A 19,817-nucleotide genomic window follows, 5' to 3' on the forward strand; every position below is an offset into this window, starting at 1 on the left:
AGTCTCTTGATCTAAAAATCTCATGCGAAAAAGTCGCCTTCATTTTTTTAAAAGTAGATCAAGCAAGATATTTTTTACAGTCGTGTTCTACTTAAACAAATAAAGCATGTTTCCATCTAAACGTTGGTCAATCTGCCCAATAGATTAAAATTGTTAAAGGAAAAGTAAATACAACGAGATCATTGCTTGTTGTTTGTGTGTAAATGAAAAGATTGCCTGGGATTACATAAATACTGCTTGTTAAGGAAAAAATGCACAATGTCTTGTTTTTTGAACAAATGCAGATTAAGTTCAAAACTAGATGTATTCATGTAAAGCAACAAACTTCATTTTTAATTGTTATATCACAGATTTAAATATGTTATATTTACATGCGCTTAGATTTATTTTTTTCAGTGCATGGCAAAGGACAGTGGAGTTTTACAGCTCTCTACACAGAGTTAATGTGTCCTACGGGTAAAAGGACAGTCCCCATCCTAAAAAGCTGCTCAGGTCACAGAGCAGTCATCTACCCACAAAAGTGCTTCATGTTGTGTGTTTAGAATAAATCACATCTGAATCAGTCTTTGATAGAGAAACAATAAAGTAAAGCTCTTTGCATAACCTTAAAAAGGTTAAACGTTTTGTCTTGCCTTCTGTGAGAGAGATGAAACCAAGAATGGGCCAAGTTAGCAAAAACTAGGGAAAAAAAGAGTTCGACTTGCTTAATGTTTCTCTGTAAGAGTTGGAATGTGAGTGGGAGGCCAAATAGTGGATAAAGAGTTCAAATGTTGCAATGTGTAAGGGTTTGTGGGAGAGAAGTGATTTGAAGCAGAGATTTTTTTTTGTTGAACAAAAAAAAAGACTAATCAGAGAGTTATTGATCTATGCTTTTCTGAAACAATCTTATATATTTTACTTTTGAAACAAACAGACACCTGAATTATACATTTTCTTTTAGAAATGTTACCTTTCAAGCATTTCCATCATTTACTACCCTCATTATGCAAGACATGAAGGTTAGTTCTTTAGACGCACTCGCTTTCTGTTTTATGATCCCTGAAGGTGTTGCTCCTCAAAATGTACATGATGCCGATTAATCTCATGGGAACTCTGCAATGTAACGTGCGTCACCATGCTATGTGAGGAATGGCTGAAATGTAAATGTGCTCTTTCTGGAAACATAAACACACACAGTACCAAGCTACTTTATTTCCTTATTCCATCAAACAAAAGGGGAGATCCTCTTGTATCATCTTGTGTGACAAAAATTACACTTAAACCATCTTGTTTACCATTTTCTTTATTATTATTATCAGTACTGGAAAACATGCTATAAACGAGGAGCATATACTGTAGGCTGTTACATGAACAACTGTATCTCAGGAATCAAGAAGCCATGAATGAATTTGCAGAAGAAAAAAAGTACAAATGACCAATGGAGTTTTAAATAGAGAGCTTGTATTGCTGCATAAAGTGTGATGGATACATCAAGACTGTACCAGTATTCATGTCTTATGGAATTATTATGTTATGTTCCTGTGTAATATACAGTTCATTATGTTGCTTTGTGAGGGGATGAATCTGCTAGGTGTGCTAGGCTGCCCTCTGCAGGACAGACGGAGTAGTGCAGTAACCTGGTGCTCATACTGGACTCTACTGGGTGTGCGCCAACGCCCCGGCGCCCAGTCCGTACCCAAATCCTTTGGGACCAAAGTTTTTTCCGTAACAACCTGTGGGAAAGAAAGGTAATATGGTGACACAATATCTATTACTGACCGGAATCTGCTTTGTTAATCAAGCCAGCGATAGTCCCCATTTTGATTTAATATGAACGATTGTTTGCACTCGTTTCTTCCCATAGCCTATGGTTACTTTGCATTTACTAGTAGGCCCTAATGGATTGAGCAACTTTACGGTCTTGATTTACTAATGAATCCGGCAAATGTGGTTTTAGCTGGTCTAAACCTCAGCCTTTTTAACAGCAGTCAGCTCATGGTGAGAGATTTAAGAAGTTAAAACTGGAGTAATCAGCACAAACTATGCTAACGTTAATTTGTTATATAAATCTCTTCATGTAAAGGCTGTCATGTATGACATCAGACTTTTATAAATGCTGTCAGTCTCACTTAGATAGTTCTCACTGATATGAAAGACCATGTTTCACATGAAACTTTTACATTTGATTTAAAGCCATTTTTGTCCATGCACGTGCATGATGACATAGTGAATGATGAATAAATAATGGTAGATTGTCCACACTTTTTAAGCTCAACTTGGTTCTTCACAGGCCTGGAAAATGTTCCTCTCATTCTCATGCACATACAAACATTAGGGTTTATTCAGTTATGCAGGAACTTTATCTCTCTCTTGGTTTGCCTCGCTTTCACACATGCACACACAGATGACCACATCAGCACCAGAATTCAGCAGTTTTACAAATAATGTGGATTAGATTTTGATGTGATGTGAAGGTATTTTTTTAACCACTTTTTAAAAGGCATTCCTTATATCAGTTACGTGTGGCTGCCAGGATTTGACACGCCGACTGATAAAATCGCTCTGCAGCATTTCATCTGTTTTGGAATTTAAGACTAATGCTAATGGTCTTGACTTTTAAGCACAGGAGAGGTTGGTGTGTACTAAGCAGTATCAGTAGGAAGGGTTGTGTGCAACTGTGTTTGCAGAGCACACAAGATGCACATCCTCATATTTATTTATGTTTAAGAATAAATTCTCCTTTTATTTATGTATTTTTTAAATATTTTCATCCCTGATTCCCCCCCCCCCATTTTCATTACCCAGTTCTCTACCTAAGCTACAGTCCTGGGAATTGCTCCCTCTACCAACCCTGCACTGAGCTCAGGTCTCCTTCTTAACCTGAGGAGTGAGCAGGCCACTTCTTTTCACCAGACAGGGTGGGGCTTCTCTGGCCGGACTTGGCGCGTGGAAGGATCATGTTATTTCGGCCAGATCCTCCCGACCCCATCTGGGTTGGCCAGAGGGGGCATGTGTAGCCCAGGACTGTTGCATGTTTTTGTGAGGGTAGCCCCCAGTAGCTACTAAGGGAACACGGGGAGAACATGCAAACTCCACACAGAAAGGCCCTTTCGCCAACCCCACCCAGGGTGTGGGCGCTGAGGTCATGGGGTAACTAACACGCACTTCAGCGCCCACATTCCAATTGAACCCAGGACCTTCTTGCTGTGAGGCAGCTGCACTACCAGCTGCGCCACCGTGCCCCTAAATTCTCCTTTTATGATGACATTTTTTCACTTACAGGTACTATTTAATTCTTTCATGTCACATTTATATGTCGTATGCTTACATTCAGTTTTCATGTGTCCAGATTTTGAAACTCATCAAACACAGAAATTATCATTATGTGAAAGGTGACAGTTTAGCCTGAGTGCACACTTTAACACTGTTGTGAGCTATTGCAATCTATACTCTTAATTCACCATATTAGGAAATTACTTGTTGCATCAGTGAAAAGATTTTCCTTCCGCAGTGTTCATCTCCAACAGTGACTCATCAAATTTTTCTATGAAATAAAATATAGTATGTCGTGTGTTATATTGTGACATCTACATTTGTGCACTACGAGCTCTTTGATTCTCTTGTGAATGATTTTTTTCATTAATGTGTGAAACTGTCTTCCACTCGTTCTCATAATGAGGTCTTACCTTTGCAGTAGATTTCGCCGTCCTTGTCGGCTAGTGTGGTCGACTCGAGGCTCTTTCCACATGTGGAACAGGTGAAACATCCCATCTTGTGCCATGACTGTGAATGCACAGGATTCCTTTTTAAAAGCAGCGGAGGTTTGAATGCAATGTGCGTTCATGGGAAAGGGTTTTCTTACACTCCCAGCTCCGACCACTTTTTCGGCGGCGTACACAGCCTTTCCACAGCGAGGGCACTTGTCTGACCCTCCGAACTTCTGAGCCAGTTTGGAGGGGTTTGGGTTGTTGGTAGGACGATGTGGGGCAGGTCTAAAGAGAAGAGCGTGAAAAAATGTGGATCAAGAGCCTTAAAAAGACATTGTGGAATATGATTGCTAGTGTGTTACTCACTCATCATGTGTAATACCCAAGGACTCTCCTTTGTCCATACTCAGAGTTCCCGCTCCCTGACCGTAACCGTAGCCTTTTGGTCCGTACTTCTTGCCATAGCATGCCTTGCAGTAGATTTCATCCATATGAACAGCAACAGTTGTGCTGTCCAAGTTCTTCCCACAGACCACTGCACAAACACATTCACACACAGATAGACACACAGGCAAACACACACACATCAATTATTGTATTGCATAATTGTGTACATGCTGTTGAGCACATTCTTGTGTTTTGACAGGCTCTCATTTACTTCCTTTTATGGCACAGTCCTACTGAAAAAGCATGGTCTCATATAAAGTCCATGATAGGAATGTTTGATTTCAAAACTGAAACACAAATATCTTCACTGAGGGGGAAAATAGACTAATTTGACCACATTTTCAGTCATGTGAAGAGAAAGTACACTCTCTTCTATTTCTGAAGTTTTACGCGTCAGGATATAATTAAAATCATCTGGTCCTTACCAGATCTTAAAGTCATGCAAATACAAAGTCTAATGAGCAAAAACAGGCAATGGATAAAGCTCAATTGTGTAACAAAAACCAAGTTCAGAAACAGTGGACGAAAAAATAAGCAAAGCCCATAATTCAGTATCATGTAGAGCTTTTGTGCAGCTGTGGAGGAATTTCATCCCTCTCTTTAGGATATTACTTCAGTTCATCAAGGTTTAAGGCATTTCTTTTCACACAGCTCTCTTAAGGTTTCAGTTTCACATCTGCATGTTGACTGGATCTTTATACTTTGTTCACCACGTATTCTGTTGCCAATAGAACTGGTGATTGGGAATTGGGTAATAAACAAACTGCTAATGTACTGCTAATGTAAGTTTGGGATCATCATTGCATGAATCAGTTTTAGCGAGGCTGTAGCTGCTAAGGGCCTCATATTTGATTCTTGAAGTACTTTCATATTCACTGAAGTTCATGGCTGACTTGATAACTATAAGGGGTCTAGGTCCTGTGACCACAAATCAATCCCAAATAATTCCTCTTCCTAGTTCAGGAGTTGTGAGCACCCTGAAAGTCACTGGTTTAATTCCTTCGTCTTGTGGTCCATATGTCAAAGTGGGCTGAACCCCTCATTGCATCCAACGAGTTCACTTGTCTGTGTAATAGGCAAAGCACTGCATAGAATTTTATCAAGCTCATTGGCTTTTTAAGGAATTTGAGCCTGTTTACAGTCAGAGCTGTTTAAAAAAAATGAAGTTCATAAGTGTGCAAAGCCAGCAGTCAGTGACTACATCCCTTCACTCACTCATGATGCTCTTTATAGACTCCTTTGGGCAGGAAAATAAGCTCATGCTGCATTTCATAGATCTGAGAAGTAGGACTTTGCAACTTGTACCCAGGTGCTCGATTCAGAAAGTACGAGCAAAAACATGGTGGCTTTGATTTGTTTCCTTTGGTATTTACAATAAATAAATAAACATATACCAGTCAGCACTTACTGAGTTAGTTCATCAAAGAAAGATGTGACCTAGAAATGCTCTGAAAGTCCTTAGTCGCATGTTTAATTTGATCAAGAACAACAAAACAAATAATTTAGGTTTATTTGGTATATGCTGCCCCTTTAACTTATTCAGTGACCAAGAAAAGGTACTAGCTTGTTTATTGAATATGTTTGTTCCCTGGAAATTATGAAAAAAAATGTTATCAAATCTACGACGGAGTATTAGGGCCAAACTAAGACAAAAAAAAAATGAAAAAAATGGAAATTACGAGAATAAAGTCATAATGTTGCGAGAATAAAGTCGTAATAGAATAAAGTCGTAATATTATGAGAATAAAGTCGTAATATTATGAGAATAAAGTCGTAATATTACGAGAATAAAGTCGTAACATTACGATAATAAAGTCGTAACATTACGAGAATAAAGTCGTAATTTATGAGAATAAAGTCGTAATATTATGAGAATAAAGTCGTAATATTATGAGAATAAAGTCATAATATTATGATAATATAATTTATGAGAACTCTAAGAAGAGCAGTCTTCTCCCTGTGTTAAAATGAGGAATATTGAGCATCTTGTGAAGTTATATTTATATATAATATATTAAATATTACAACTTTATTCTTGTAATATTATGACTTTATTCTCAAAATATTACGACTTTATTCTCGTAATATTATGACTTTATTCTCGTAATTTCCATTTTTTTTGTCTTAGTTTGGCCCTAATACTCCGTCGTACAAATGTTAAGTGATGACTGCAAAAAAAAAAAAAAAGAAGCCCTGTAGGCCAAGCTGCATTGCAGACTTGCAGGCACCATGGTTATAGCAGACATATCTCCTTTAATGCTATTGTTTTATCTACATTTGCACACTTCATTTTAACCTTTATGACTTATTCAACATATGCATATTTTTACCTTTAGTCTGCAACAAACAGGTGTTAACATTTTGAAAATACATTTCTTTTACAATACTAACAAGATGTAAAGTCAGTTATTGAAAAAAAAGTGTAAGGTTTAACATTTCAAATGGTTTTTATTTAAAAGTTTCTGTAGGTAGTGTGAAACAAAAGGTTTTATGAAGTTTAACAGAAGACCCTTTGCTTGTAGAGGATTTTTTTTTTAAGTAAAAGGTTGTGTCTGAAAGGATTGAACGCAGATTAGTCTGGTATGTAAGTGGGATTACAAGTGTCAAGAATTCAGTGGTTTCCTCAGTGACAATCACAGGAAACAGCAAATAGTTACTCACTGCACAGGAAGCAGGACCTGTGGAAGCTCCGCCCATCACAGAGAACCTCCTCTGCAAAGTACACCGTCTTTGAACAGCGGCCACACTTGTTTCCTCCTCCTAATGGCATCCTTTAGTAATCCACGAAGCACAAACACAAACGTAAAACGGAATTAGTCTGATGTCCATGAGTTAATTCCACTTTTATATTTTCCCGACCTCAAACACACTCACAATTGACTGATGGTAGAAAATAGGACATGAAATATTGTATTTCTTCCACTGGTGATAAAATTCACATGTTATGCTTTTGAAGGCTTGGAAGCTTTTAATTGATCTGAACTAATTAAGATACATTTTAACAAAGCGGGGTTGGACATCCAGCCAAAAGAAAGAGTTGTCTGTAAAGAAACTCAAACGTCTAGAATGGGTCGCCTGTAATTCAAACATTGTCAGAATTGTAATTTTATTCTGTGGCTTCTGTAATAAACCAGCCAGCAGTGCTGGGAAAAGAAGATGCCTTTTTTATGTGAAAGCGCAAGAGATTTCACTGTCTTTCTTGGAAAACTAGCCATTGTGGATGGGAAAGAGCCTGGCACCTTGGCTGCACCCCGGCTGCTGAGTGCCCTCCAGCACGACCATCCCTATCCATTCCTGTGTATCCACTTCCACATTCCTGACAGTGTAAACCCTCCCACCTCCCCGCTGATGGCTTACATCACTGCATGTCTGCTTCTGTCTACATCATATCTTCAGACTTACTGCGAGTCCTCTGTTTGTTTTATTGGGCATGACTAAAGTCCGTCAAGCAGCTGCAACTGCACCAATGTTTTCTCTAGTCACTGTAGGGAGAGGCAGAGCTCTCACTCCGGGTTTAAAAGCTTTGTCTCATTTCCTATCACCCCAGGATATGTTTCCTGTTTTTTTTTTTTACTTTTTTTAAAAGGTCATTTGACATGCTCACAGTTTATTAATCTGTTTGTTTAAAAAGGAGAACAGAATACCAGTCAACATTTTAGTCAGTTTGAGCACCAGTTCAATCTTTGCTGAGTTTATGGAGGGCAGACAGTAACCAACAGTTACATTTCCTCTTACTAATTTCCAGCATGCAACTAGAAATATTTTTGCTTATCAATTTAATATTCATAATATACATTAAGAGCTTAAATAATCAAATGTTCATACTCCTGGTGTTATAAATAGTTTTGAATTGTATCCCTCTTTGCATATAAAAGGGCCTCTGATGGGGAAAGTATACAGTTGAAACCAGAGGTTAAATACACCGTGAAAAAAGACACATCATTTTTTTGTTTCACTGTCTGAAGTCAAATCAGACCAAACCTCTCCTGTTCAAGTCAGTAAGGATTAGCAACATTATTTCATTTTGCTGGGATTCAGATCAGTGCTTTGTGATGGCCACTCCAAGAAGTTGACTTTGTTGTCCTCAAGCCACTTTTTAACTATGTTGGCAATATACAGTAGGGTCCTTGTCTGTCTGGAAGACCCATTTGTGCCCAAGTTTTAGCTTCTTGGGTGATGTCTTGAGATGTTGCCTTAATATTTCCATGTAAAGTTCTTTCTTCATGATGCTGTCTATTTTTATGAAGAGCTCCAGTTCCTGCTGGAGCAAAACAGCTCCACAACATGATGCTGCCACCTCTGTGCTTCACAGCTGGAATGGTGTCATGTCTACAAGCTTCCCCGTTTTTCCTCCAAATGTAACGCTGGTCATTATGGCCAAACAGCTCCATTTTTGTTTCATCAGACCACAGGACATGTCTCCAGAAGTTAGGGTCTTTGTCTTGGCGTCTTCTTGCAAACTGTAATCTGGCTTTTTTATGTTTCTTTAGGAGTAAAGGCTTCTTTCACGCCAAGTGGCCTATCAGCCCATGTCAGTACGGGACTTGTTTCATAGTGGATAATTACTCTTTCTTACCAGTTTCATCCAGCATCTTCACAAGGTCTTTAGCTTTTGTTCTGGGGTTGATTTGCACATTTCGGACCAAAACATTTCTCTGGGACACAGAGCCCATCCCTTCCTGAGTGGTGGGATGGCTGGACATTTCCATGTTTATATGAACGTCTAACTGTTTGAACAGATGAACGTGGCACCTTCAAACATCTGGAAATTGCCCCCATGGATGAACCAGACTTGTGGAGCTCCACGATTCTCTCGGATTTTTTTTTTGGGCTGATTCCTTTTGATTTCTCCACAATTTCAAACAAGGAGTGTTTGAGGTGTGCCCTTAAAATGCATCCCCAGGTGTGCCTTCAATTAACTCACAAGGTGTCAGATAACTTATCAGGAGCTTCCAAACCCATGACATCTGGTCTTCCCCACGTTATTTAAAGACAAAGTGGTGTATGTAAACATTTGACTTCAAAGAGAGTAATATAACATTCTCTAAGATATTCTCTCTCTCATTGTCATGGCATTTAGCAAAATAAAATATCTTTGGTAATCCTGACTGACCAGAAACTGGGGACGTTTAGTCTGATTTAACTTCAGACAGAGAGAAAAAAAAAGGTATTTTTTCACAGTGTGTGTAAACTTCTGGTTCCAACTGTATTCATAAAGAAAGTATACATCAGTATACTTTATATATATATATATATATATATATATATATATATATATATATATATATATATATATATATATATATATATATATATATATATATATATATAAAGTATACATCAGTGTAATCTTTACTGTGGGTTTAGTTTCATCTCTAATGGGAAGTTTTTGAATTGATACAACAACTCAGTTTAGTTGGAGAAGTCTGAGCTGAGAAGGCTTCAGGAAAACAGGAGGATGTGAAACTTAGAAAGTAAAAGTCTGGATCTTTTAGTTTAAGACTGTTCATACAAGCCACAGAGACACCAGCTGGCAGTTTGGGGAGTCTGTTGTGTAAATGATTTCAGTTTGTGGATCTTAGTCGTGGAAACACGATGAATGCCAGTAAAAACAGAAATGTCAGGAATTCTTTTGCACCAGGCTGTGGTCGAAAAAGCAGCATTTAAAAGTTTTCCACCAGTAAAGGGGAAAAAATTACTGGTGTTGGTAAGTCTGATGTTAAAATGAAAGAAAAGGAAAAAATGAGTATTTCTATTGCAGATTTGGAAGATAGTCAGCCAGCAGAGGGTAAAAGCTGCATGCCGCAAATGACTCTCAGCTCTCACTGCTTCAGGACCAAGATTGCATTTCACAAAGTGAAGGAAAAAGCTGATGAAGAATGTGGTGAATGTTTTTTTTTTCCCTCTAAGCTAGTCAGATTTTGTCTTGTTTGTGCAGATAAGGTCTGCTGCAATGACATCATCACACAAGAACTGACAAGACGGATAGGACTGAGAGCTGTTGTGAGGAAATATTCCCTTCTAAATAAATAATTTCAGTGTTGACTAAATAATTTACAAAATCATCTTGAAGATAAACTCCTGTACATGTTGGTACTTGTGAGTCTGCATGTTTAGACTCGTGGGGAAACGGATAGTTGTATGGGAATGTTTTAGCAAAGCAGCATAAGGAAGAAGTGAGTAAAATCAGCTTCTACAAATCAGGAAGTTCGTTCGCACTTTAAATATGACCACAAGTGACTGTGTGTGATAACGGCAGAGAACAAGACAAACAAGAAGCAGAAAACTGAATCATGCGGTGTAGCAGATAACTTACCTGCAGTTGGAAGATGCTGTTGATCAGTAGTGATGAACGAGCTGAAGTTTGAACCTCAAACCGACGCAGCCTCAATGCAGCAGCTGGGTGTTTTCAGGAAACCAGCAGTCCAAAGGTAGACAGAGTGACGGGATTTCTGCTATGAAAGAATCTAAGTCCTCTTGCAGGCTGAATAACTTTATACTGGTTGTTCCAGTGATGCAGCAGAGTGTTGGTTTGTGGCTCTGTTCTCTTAGGCTGTTCCAGATGTGCTTGGAGGGAGGAGCCTCTGCTGTTGCTGCCTAATTGTGCAAACATAGTGCATATTGAGGAAGAAGGGAGTTTCTGACTGACTCGCTAAGTGAGAGAGAAACAGTGAGAGTGAGCGAGCAGGGGTGAACAGTTTGGGAATTTAAATTTAAAAGTCTTCAGTAGAAATAAACTTTTTCTGGAGTTAAAAGGAAGAGAAACCTTTACATTTCAGTTTAAAAAAAATTGATTGCTTCTTATCTCAACCAATACATCCATCCCACTGTTTAACTCTGCTCATTGTTTAACCTTTAAAACTCAAGTGTCAAATGAGAAGTCAGCATCTTCTCCCCTCTTACACAGGAAAACACACGCTCAGATTCATCCCAGCTTTATTGCCTCAACATTAGCTGACATTTGGGCTCTGGCTGTTAAAGGTCTTTCAGATATGCTTAATGGGTGAGAAGGAATTACAGGAAATAAACTGGAGCTACTCATTACTAACGGGCTGAGGCGCAGAGAAAGAGAAGAGGGTGATGACCTCCAGCTCCTCAAGGGTTTAACTCTGCTGCCATCGTGTGGACATAATGGATACATGGCTACTATTTATTAAACTTCATCGTTTGAGAATAATGATTAAAAAACTTGTACCCTGAGAAATCCCACTTCTGCCTATAGTTTTTTTCTAATCCAACTGTATTTTCTGGCATCCATGTAGAGAGATACAGGAGTGCAGCATATCGTCCTGCAGCCATGTCTTGGAAAACAGCACAATACCCCCACTGTGTCCCATCAGTGAACCAAGCTCATACATCCCACCGTCCGGTGATCTGACGTTGCCCATGGACTTCCCCACCTTTCTTCTGCTCTTCATCCTTGACCTCTCCACTAACCTATTTGCATTTGAGGTGTTTTTTTGATCATAAGCTGGTTGTTCACACGTAAACGACCTTCCCCTGTGATGACTCATCTTAATGTTTAATGTTTAAAAGTGTCAGAATAACAAGTAGAAGTCATCCACGTAAAGCAGCGTCCAAACGACTTTGAAATAATGTTTTAAAAATTGTATTTTACAATGAAAAAAAGGCTCAGTAAAAAACATCTTGAGGACATGCCAAGAAATACATACTGTAGATGACAAAGCAGATGCAACAGGCTGCTATTTCAGTACAGCCGCAGTAAAATATAATAATATCTGACATCACATATAATAATAACTTTCAAATGTCCATTCTTCTACACTGAAAGCAGTAAAGAGTTCAGAAGATGATGAATGAATTTTAATAAAGATAACACATGGATCATGAAATTAAATATGGAAAGCTGTCTACAAATAATTTAAAATGTAATCCTCTTTAATTTAAAAATAAACCAGCAACCAGGTAGTTCCCTTTTATATTAACGCAGGTTTTTACTGCACTCTTTCACCTCTTCATCAAGTACAAAAATAACTTTATTAACGATTGTATTAAATAAGAGACAGCTGTAAAATCGACAACGCATTTACCAAGAATATTTGAGCATCTTTGTCTCTTTAAGTGAAGGTACATTAAAAATAATGACATGGATAAAACCCTTCAAAGGTCACTGTGAAATTAATGTAGGAAGTGTGTTGACCACTAGTATGCAGAAAGTCATCAGTTACCGAGCCAACTAGAAGCACTTTGACATTTTAGCATGCAAGACGAGTTTGTTTCACACAGCCATTTCCTGCTGGTGACATTTGGAGCTGGCAGATCTGACAAGCATAACTGATGGATGGGGACCCTTTTTAAAAAATGTGTTATACTTCTTTCATATTTGAAATGTTGGTAGATCACTTCTTGCAACAGTTTGAAATTAAGTTTAGGAGAATATTTTCCCCCCAAAATTAAACTGATATTAGATAACCCTCATTAATTAATGCAAAAATGTTGCTTTAATTCTTTAAAAGAAAAAAAATCATACGCTATTCTCCATCTTAGATTAAAGAGGAAGTAAGTACATTATACTTGAATGTTTACATTTGTAATAAAGTAATGAATAACTGGGGGGAGTTGGGGCACTGTTCAGCAGGCTGACTGCAGTGTGAGGTCCAGTTCCTGCTGGACCGGAGCCTCTTTCCAGAAGGGAGGGTCTGAAAAAGTTTGTGTACAGTGTGAGATTGGCCGGCCGCAATCCTGGCAGCTCATCTCTGGGTCCTTGAGATGTACATCTCCTGGAGAGATAAGAGGTTACAGCTAATCACCTTCTTGGTAGCACGAATGACACCCTGCAGCTTGGTCTTGTTGCTGGCCGTGGCTGCAGAAAACCAGCTGCTGATGTCCTGATGTTGCCGATGTTCTGCTCCTGCTGGAGCTCCTGGGCGATGTTCGTGCTGCACCATGACCTCAGACAGTCTATCTCACTCCTGTAGCCCGACTCGTCTCCATCAGAGAGGAGGCCGATAAGGGTGGTGATATCTGCAAACTTCAGGAGTTTGACAGGCTAGTGTCCAGATGTGCAAGTGCTGGTGTACAGGGAGAATAACAGAGGAGAGAATACACAGCCCTGGGGGGGGATCCAGTGCTGATGGTCCGGCAGTCAGAGAGTCCTCCGGCTTCATGAACTGCCGTCTGTCTGTCAGGAAGTCAGTGATCCACCTGCAGAGATAACAAGCTACATTCAGCTGGGAGAAGTTGTCTCCGAGCAGAGCTGGGATGATTGTTTTGAAGGCAGAGCTGAAGTCCTCAAAAGGTATTATGGTGTAGGATCTTGGGGAGTCCAGATGATGGAAGATGAAATGTAGGGCTGTGTTTACAGCGTCACCTATCTGTTGGCTCTGTAGGCAAACTGTAGGGGATACAGGAGAGGGTCTGTGATGTCCTTGAGGTGAGTTGGGATGAGTTGCTCAAAAGACTCCATAACCACAGGGGTCAGAGCAACCGGCCCGTGGTCATTACGTTCTACTTACCTCACCTGTTTGGGGACTGGGACAAGGGCTGAAGTCTTGAAGCAGACTTGATTCTATATTTACAAAAGTGTCATGTCTGTAGTACTTGCACTCTCAATAATTTTGCTCTACTGGTAAGTAGATTGTTTGAATGTGCAGTTTGCAACAAAATCAGCCTTTTAGCGAATAAGATGAGTAAAATCAAAATTGGGTAAAGGATGTAGGCCAGATTTAAATCTTGAACTATTTTACAGATAAGTAATTATGTTTGAACAGAATGTGAATGTTTGAATATCACCTGTCCGAAAACTCTTTGTATAGATTAGATTAGATTAGATTGTCCTTTATTCCTCCCTCAGTGGGGAAATGCACTTTGTGCAGCAGCAGTACACAACAGACACATGCAGGGAAAGGGTAAAAAAAGTAAAAAAATATATAATTACAAAACAGTATATAGATTGGAATGAAAATAAAAGTAGTGCAGTATGAGAAAGAAAGGTAGGATGTTTATGAGGTAGAAAGATATTGCACATCTTGTTGTTGTTGTCCGTTGCTACTGTGATCAGCCTGGTTGTATCTGATGGCAGCGGGGAGGAAGGACCTGCAATGCCTCTCAGTGACGCATCACGGGTGACGAAGCTGGTCACTGATGGAGCTCTCCAGGGCTCTGACAGTCTCATGAAGGGGGTGGGAGACATTGTCCATGATGGATGACAGCTTAGCCACCATCCTCTCCCCCACCACCTCCACAGGGTCGAGACTGCAGCCCAGGACAGAGCCGGCTTTCCTCATCACTTTGTCCAGTCTCTTCCTCTCTGCTGCAGTGATGCTGCTGCTCCAGCAGACCACACCATAAAAGATGGCCGACGCCACCACAGAGTCATAGAAGGTCCTCAGGAGGCCGTCCCTCACTCCAAAGGACCTCAGTCTCTGCAGCAGGTGGAGTCTGCTTTGGCCTTTCTTATAAAGTGCCTGAGTGTTTATGGTCCAGTCCAGTTTTTTGTTCAGGTGAACACCCAGGTAGTTGTAAGAGTCCACTATCTCTATGTCCCTTCCCTGGATGTTCACCGGAGAGAGGGGGACTTTGCGCCGGCGGAAGTCCGCTACCATAAATATGATGATTATTCTCACTGGCTTACTAAATAGAAATGTTTGGTTTTATTTACTTTTAGGACCTGCACTTGTTTTAGGTCAAATATTTGCAGAATAGGTGCTTCAGGGCTGACAAACCTTGAGGGTGTGGTTGCCACACGGCAAGAAGGTTCCCAGTTCAAATCTCAGCTGAGGCTTTTCTGTGAGGAACTTGCATCATCTGATCTGTCCAGGGTGAACCCCTGCCTCTCACCTGTGATGAACTGGGATAGACTCCAGCAGACCCTCGTGACCCTGCAAAGGATAAAACAGGTATAGAAAATGGATGGATGGACTTGCATCATCTGCAGAGATGTCCATTAGATTGATTGTTTATTCTAAACTGACCACGGGAGAGGCTGTAAGGGTGGATTATTGTGTCTGTTTGACAGCTCATTTCACCTGCTCACCCCTGGGATAGATGTGTGAAAACAGTATATCTATGCTACACTTTGTCCAGGATAATTGCTTATTTTATTAACTGCAAACTATCGTACTCAGGAAATTGAATTTTTTTTTTTTTTTTAGTTTTTTATTTCGGTCCATTTGGATACAACATAATTCAACATAAAAAAAAAGGTCCAATATATTAAATGGCATTGAAAAGGTACTGTATAGGCTGAAGCCAAGGCTTATTATTCCTACCCTTTTATGAACCTCGACTCAGGAGGTTTTATACAAAACAAAACTAATAATTTGGGTTCAAACATTGAAAAAGAATGGATATATTGGACAAGTAACAAGCAAACAAGCAAAGACAAAAAAAAAAAAAAGATTTTTTTTTTTAAACAAAATTAGTGCAACTGTGAAACAAAAGGAAACTAAAATGCGATTAATCGCTAAATGTATTTATTTTTTTACCCCTGTCTTCCACCTCACAAGACATGATCAAAATTTGATTGTATACAACAGTATGTGCTATGAATATAATTCATGCATCATTCATGATGTAGTTTGAATTTAACAGTATTTACTGTCCAATCTGAGGTTTAACATGCTTCATCCCCAATGGGTAAACACTGGTTTGAAATGAGGCTGACGCCAGCTAGTGGTAACGGTGTTGCTGCACAAGTTACAGTTAAACCACTGGAGAGATGCTCTCGAGATGCTGATGGCACTTTTAACTGGATGATTGCGACAATAATAGTTTCCATTTTTACCCTGAACTGTTTGTACATTAAGCTCAAACTGACCTGTTTTATTTGTTTTCCTTTATGACTTTTTGTTCTAATATAATAGCAGACAGAGGCTACACATCTGAGGCCCCCATGCTCCCGACACTCAACATGTTGAAGCCCCCCTTCCTCCATATGCCCTTCATGGCAGGGACACAAGTGCGCCATTGTCAAAACAGCGTCTGTCAGGGACAGGGTCTGTGTCTCAGGGGGGAGGGCCATGCCTCGGGTGACATATGAAGATTAGCTATGACATTAGCCCCCCCCCCAACCCTTCAATACACACTCACTGCAGACATGTGCACACTGCTACCCATAATCCTCTCCTTACAAGTCACTTCCCGTTTTCAAGAGAAACTGAGACAAAGCAACAGATCATGTGAGTGTTTTTAAAATGTTTTTCACTCATTGCTGCTTCAGAGCGTTAGTTTCACACATTTTAAATCATCTGTTGGGAGCTGTAGGAAAGATGAACAAAGAGAGGAGCGGGCCTGCTGCTGATGCTCTGATTTGGAGGTGAGCACTGAACGGATTGAGTAAAGTACAGTGTGTGCTTTTATGGAGGAGAAATGGAGGAGGTTTATGTGTGCTATGTATGTTGGGGGAAGTGTTGCATGTGCAGTCAACTGCGAAGTAAAAGCGTGCATCAGTTTATCATAGTTGGTTGATCAGTTTATGCATTTATTAGCATAATGCCATTGTACTGCAGAGATTCTCTGTTATGGATTTATCTCCAGTGGACACTTGCTGGCCAAATCAATGTGGTCAGATAAAAGCTCTCAGGCTGTACTTTACTGCAAGACTGGGACACAGCGAGCAAAAGGAAGTTGTGATTTTCAGAAATCAAATTTGAGCTAATCAGTGATGAAAGGGGATCATTACAGGCATAACTAGTGTCATATTCAGCGGCAGATCGCAGCCTTCATTAAATATGCAGCACTGTCCTGAACCTCAGTGTGCCAAACTGAACGCCAGCTAAGCAGAAATATGAGAAGAGAGACAATTCAGAGACATTAAGGGGCAAGAGATGGCGACATCGATTGGAGGAGGTGGTGGGGGGTTGGGGGTAACAAGATAATTAGATTGCATAAATAAATGTAAAAATACAAACATGTAATGTTGAGCTGAAGCTGGAATATGTTTAGTGGTTTCAGTGCACCGTAATGTCTCATATTTCTGTTCATGGACAAGATCAAATATTTCCCGATGACTTTATGTGACAGTTTTTGGAATCTTGAGTTTGTGCTTAAATCTTTGGTATATACTGTTATTCTTAGTCAGTCAGCCGAGAGCAGATGTCATACAGCGTTCACGTTGCCTGATTCACTCCTCCTCCTCTTTCCAGCCACTCTCCTCTTTTGTATCTCCCTTAATTATCATTCTGCCTTTTTTTTCATTACAGGAGTGGGACAAATCAGATAAGTGATGGATGGATGGGCTTTTCCTTCTCTTTGGAGGCTTGTTTCAATCATCCATTTACATAGACAAATGCATGCACACCATATGCCTGTGTGTGATCACGAGTGCACTTGTAATCAGCAGATGTAGCATAAACACAAGGTGTTTTCTTTTGGGTTCATCCTGCTTTTCCTGCTTACCAATTAGATATTTAAAGCCAGATGATGGGTTCCGGCTTTTCACATTTCCAACTACATCTGCTTTAATTAACATGTGTTGCTCACACTATTGAGGCAGATATGGACACACACACTCACACACACACACACACACACACACACTGCACTCATCCAACTAAAAGCCCAGCCTGCCTTCGCCAGCTTATATTTCACCAGTGAGAGGGAGGGACCCCGGCCAACAGGTCCATTACTCAGAGAGAGAGATAGAGACTGTGATGGAGGGAGGGAAAAAAATAGGGAGGCGGGTTTACGGCTGCAGGCGTACTGCGGCAGCAGCCGAGCGGCATGACGTGACAGAGGGGTGAGATGACGGACATAGACACACAAGTGCACATGAACGCAGGCCAGTCTCGCAAAAGTAGACGGAGGCAGAGGCAGTGACTGAGGCAGGCACAGTGAGCAGCATACAGATCAGGGAAACTCACTCGCCACTTTGTGCACTGATGTCTGGGGAAGGTGAGTGAGAGCTTGTTTTCATTTAACTCATTTTACCTCTGGTCTTTTTAATGTCTTTTTTCAGTGCAGTGTAGGTTTTCTTGTTTACTGAGAAACCTGGATCAGTTAAATTAAATACAAAGATGTCTGAAAGAATGAATGTGTTCTTAGTTGTGATCCTGTCAGAAGCATATCGAAGGGATGGTGGTGAAGTGAAGAGGTTAATAGAAAGAAAGAAGGAGCTTGATTGGGATGGAAGCAGGGTGGCTGGAGTATTTATGACCAGGGGTGACATGATCAGCCTGAGTCAGCATCGTAGGTGCTGTGTGGCTCAGTTTATTACACATTGTATACTATCTGTGCCATAAGTTTCATCAACTGTGTGTTTGAAGAAAAAAACACAGGAAAACTTGTTTGCAAACAGATTATGCTATTCATTTCACTGGCTGGTTGTGTTTTGTTAAGTTTGTGGATAATCAGACTCCTATAATAAGTGCATGTGGAGTAAATGTGTTGTAAATGTTGAAAAACTGAAGCCTCAAAGGGGGACTTCTTCATCGGGTGGTATTATGCTTTATTTATTGTAAACCTTGTGATACCAGCCTTCCATCAGATGAATGTACTTAGTTGAACTCAGTGGAAAACCACTTCAGATAAAATGCTCCTTTGGTGTGAAATCAAGCATTCATTCAGAGGAAGTCTAGTGCATGAGTGGATGTGGAAATCTGAAGGTTCAGATTACGTCTTCACCATTTTGTTGCATTTTTGAAGATGACAAAATGTGTGTCATTGTGGGTCATTGTAGACCAAATAAACTTCCATTTGGGTGACTGATTCATGATAACATAAACAGGCATTGGTTCGCCGTTTCAAAAATATCCATGTGTGTTTCAAGTGACGTTTTATCGCCAGAACATGAGAGAAGTTACCTCACCAACGAAAGTGACTTTGAAAATGAGTCACCTCCGTACAGAAGTCCCTGATTGGCTGGAATTGTCATTCCTGTTTGTCACAGCTTCCTGTCTTCAGGAATGGTGAGGCTTTTGCGGACCAATGGAAGAGCGGCAGTGAGGATGCAACTGTGATCCAGGAAAAAACAAGCCATTGTTTCTGGGACGTTGAAGAAGTGTGACGTCCCTCCTGCCGGCTCTGCGTGCTCGGCCCAACGGTCCACTGAAGGAGCTGGGAACCCCATTGACACGACAGATACTCCCGTAAGTCTACAGATCTCTCTCATTTCATCATATCTCATTTATGAGCTCCAGATGTTATTTTTAGCGTGAGGTGACTTTCTTCTTGGAAAATGGGCACATTTTACTACTTTCACACCAGTGGGTGTCACCACAATATTGTAGTGTGATAGATGACAGTAGATCATAGTTACTGCTGTAGTTTCATTTGCTGTGATGTGGAGGTAATTACAATAATTTATTGTGAGTGTCCTGGCTGGATGATACGAGCACACAGGCTCTACTAATGTCCTTGAGTTCACAAACAGAGAGGCCTGTGTTACCACCTCATGTATTGATTTTGTGATGAGTCAGAGGGTGTTCATCACAAGGGTGAGTGCGTGTTTCTGTGAGAGAGGGCACACATGTTTCTTTGATCAGGGATACAGTAACTCAGTTCAGTTGGAGTCTGTCATGGGACAGGGGAGCTAAAACAGTGTAATGTTATTAAGTTATAAGCCAATACTGAGTGCAGGCTGTCATGCTGTCCTTGTCTTCCTTTCCTTAGAGAAAGGTACACACCTGGTACTGCTGTTTTTCATAAAAGACGTAAAATTGCTTTTTTTCTTAAGTGAATCTCATAAGGTTCAGCAATGATTTCATTTGGATAAAATCAAATAAA

General features: G+C 40.1%; 2 protein-coding genes across 5 annotated transcripts in view; one reads left to right on the top strand and one right to left on the bottom strand.

Moving 5' to 3' along the window:
• Nucleotides 1-1,264: 1,264 nt before the first annotated feature.
• Nucleotides 1,265-10,713, bottom strand: csrp1a (cysteine and glycine-rich protein 1a). Its single transcript, XM_061734947.1, has 6 exons — nt 10,450-10,713; nt 6,795-6,904; nt 4,053-4,221; nt 3,842-3,971; nt 3,666-3,762; nt 1,265-1,712 (listed from the first exon to the last, which is right to left on the bottom strand). The coding sequence occupies exons 2-6, from the start codon at nt 6,901-6,903 to the stop codon at nt 1,636-1,638; spliced, it is 582 nt and encodes a 193-aa protein (XP_061590931.1). The 5' UTR covers nt 6,904; nt 10,450-10,713; the 3' UTR covers nt 1,265-1,635.
• A 7,172-nt stretch (nt 10,714-17,885) lies between these two features.
• The window catches only part of LOC133457146 (neuron navigator 1-like), a 94,217-nt gene continuing 92,285 nt past the window's right edge, over nt 17,886-19,817 (top strand). For all 4 annotated transcript variants that reach the window (XM_061736064.1, XM_061736066.1, XM_061736063.1 and 1 more), the window contains exons 1-2: nt 17,886-17,987; nt 18,982-19,180. The gene's annotated coding sequence lies outside the window, so the exon portion shown is untranslated. The remainder of the gene's footprint in view (nt 17,988-18,981; nt 19,181-19,817) is intronic.

Source organism: Cololabis saira, chromosome 12, assembly GCF_033807715.1.
Source record: "Cololabis saira isolate AMF1-May2022 chromosome 12, fColSai1.1, whole genome shotgun sequence".
In the NCBI taxonomy this organism is placed as follows: Eukaryota; Metazoa; Chordata; class Actinopteri; order Beloniformes; family Belonidae; genus Cololabis; species Cololabis saira.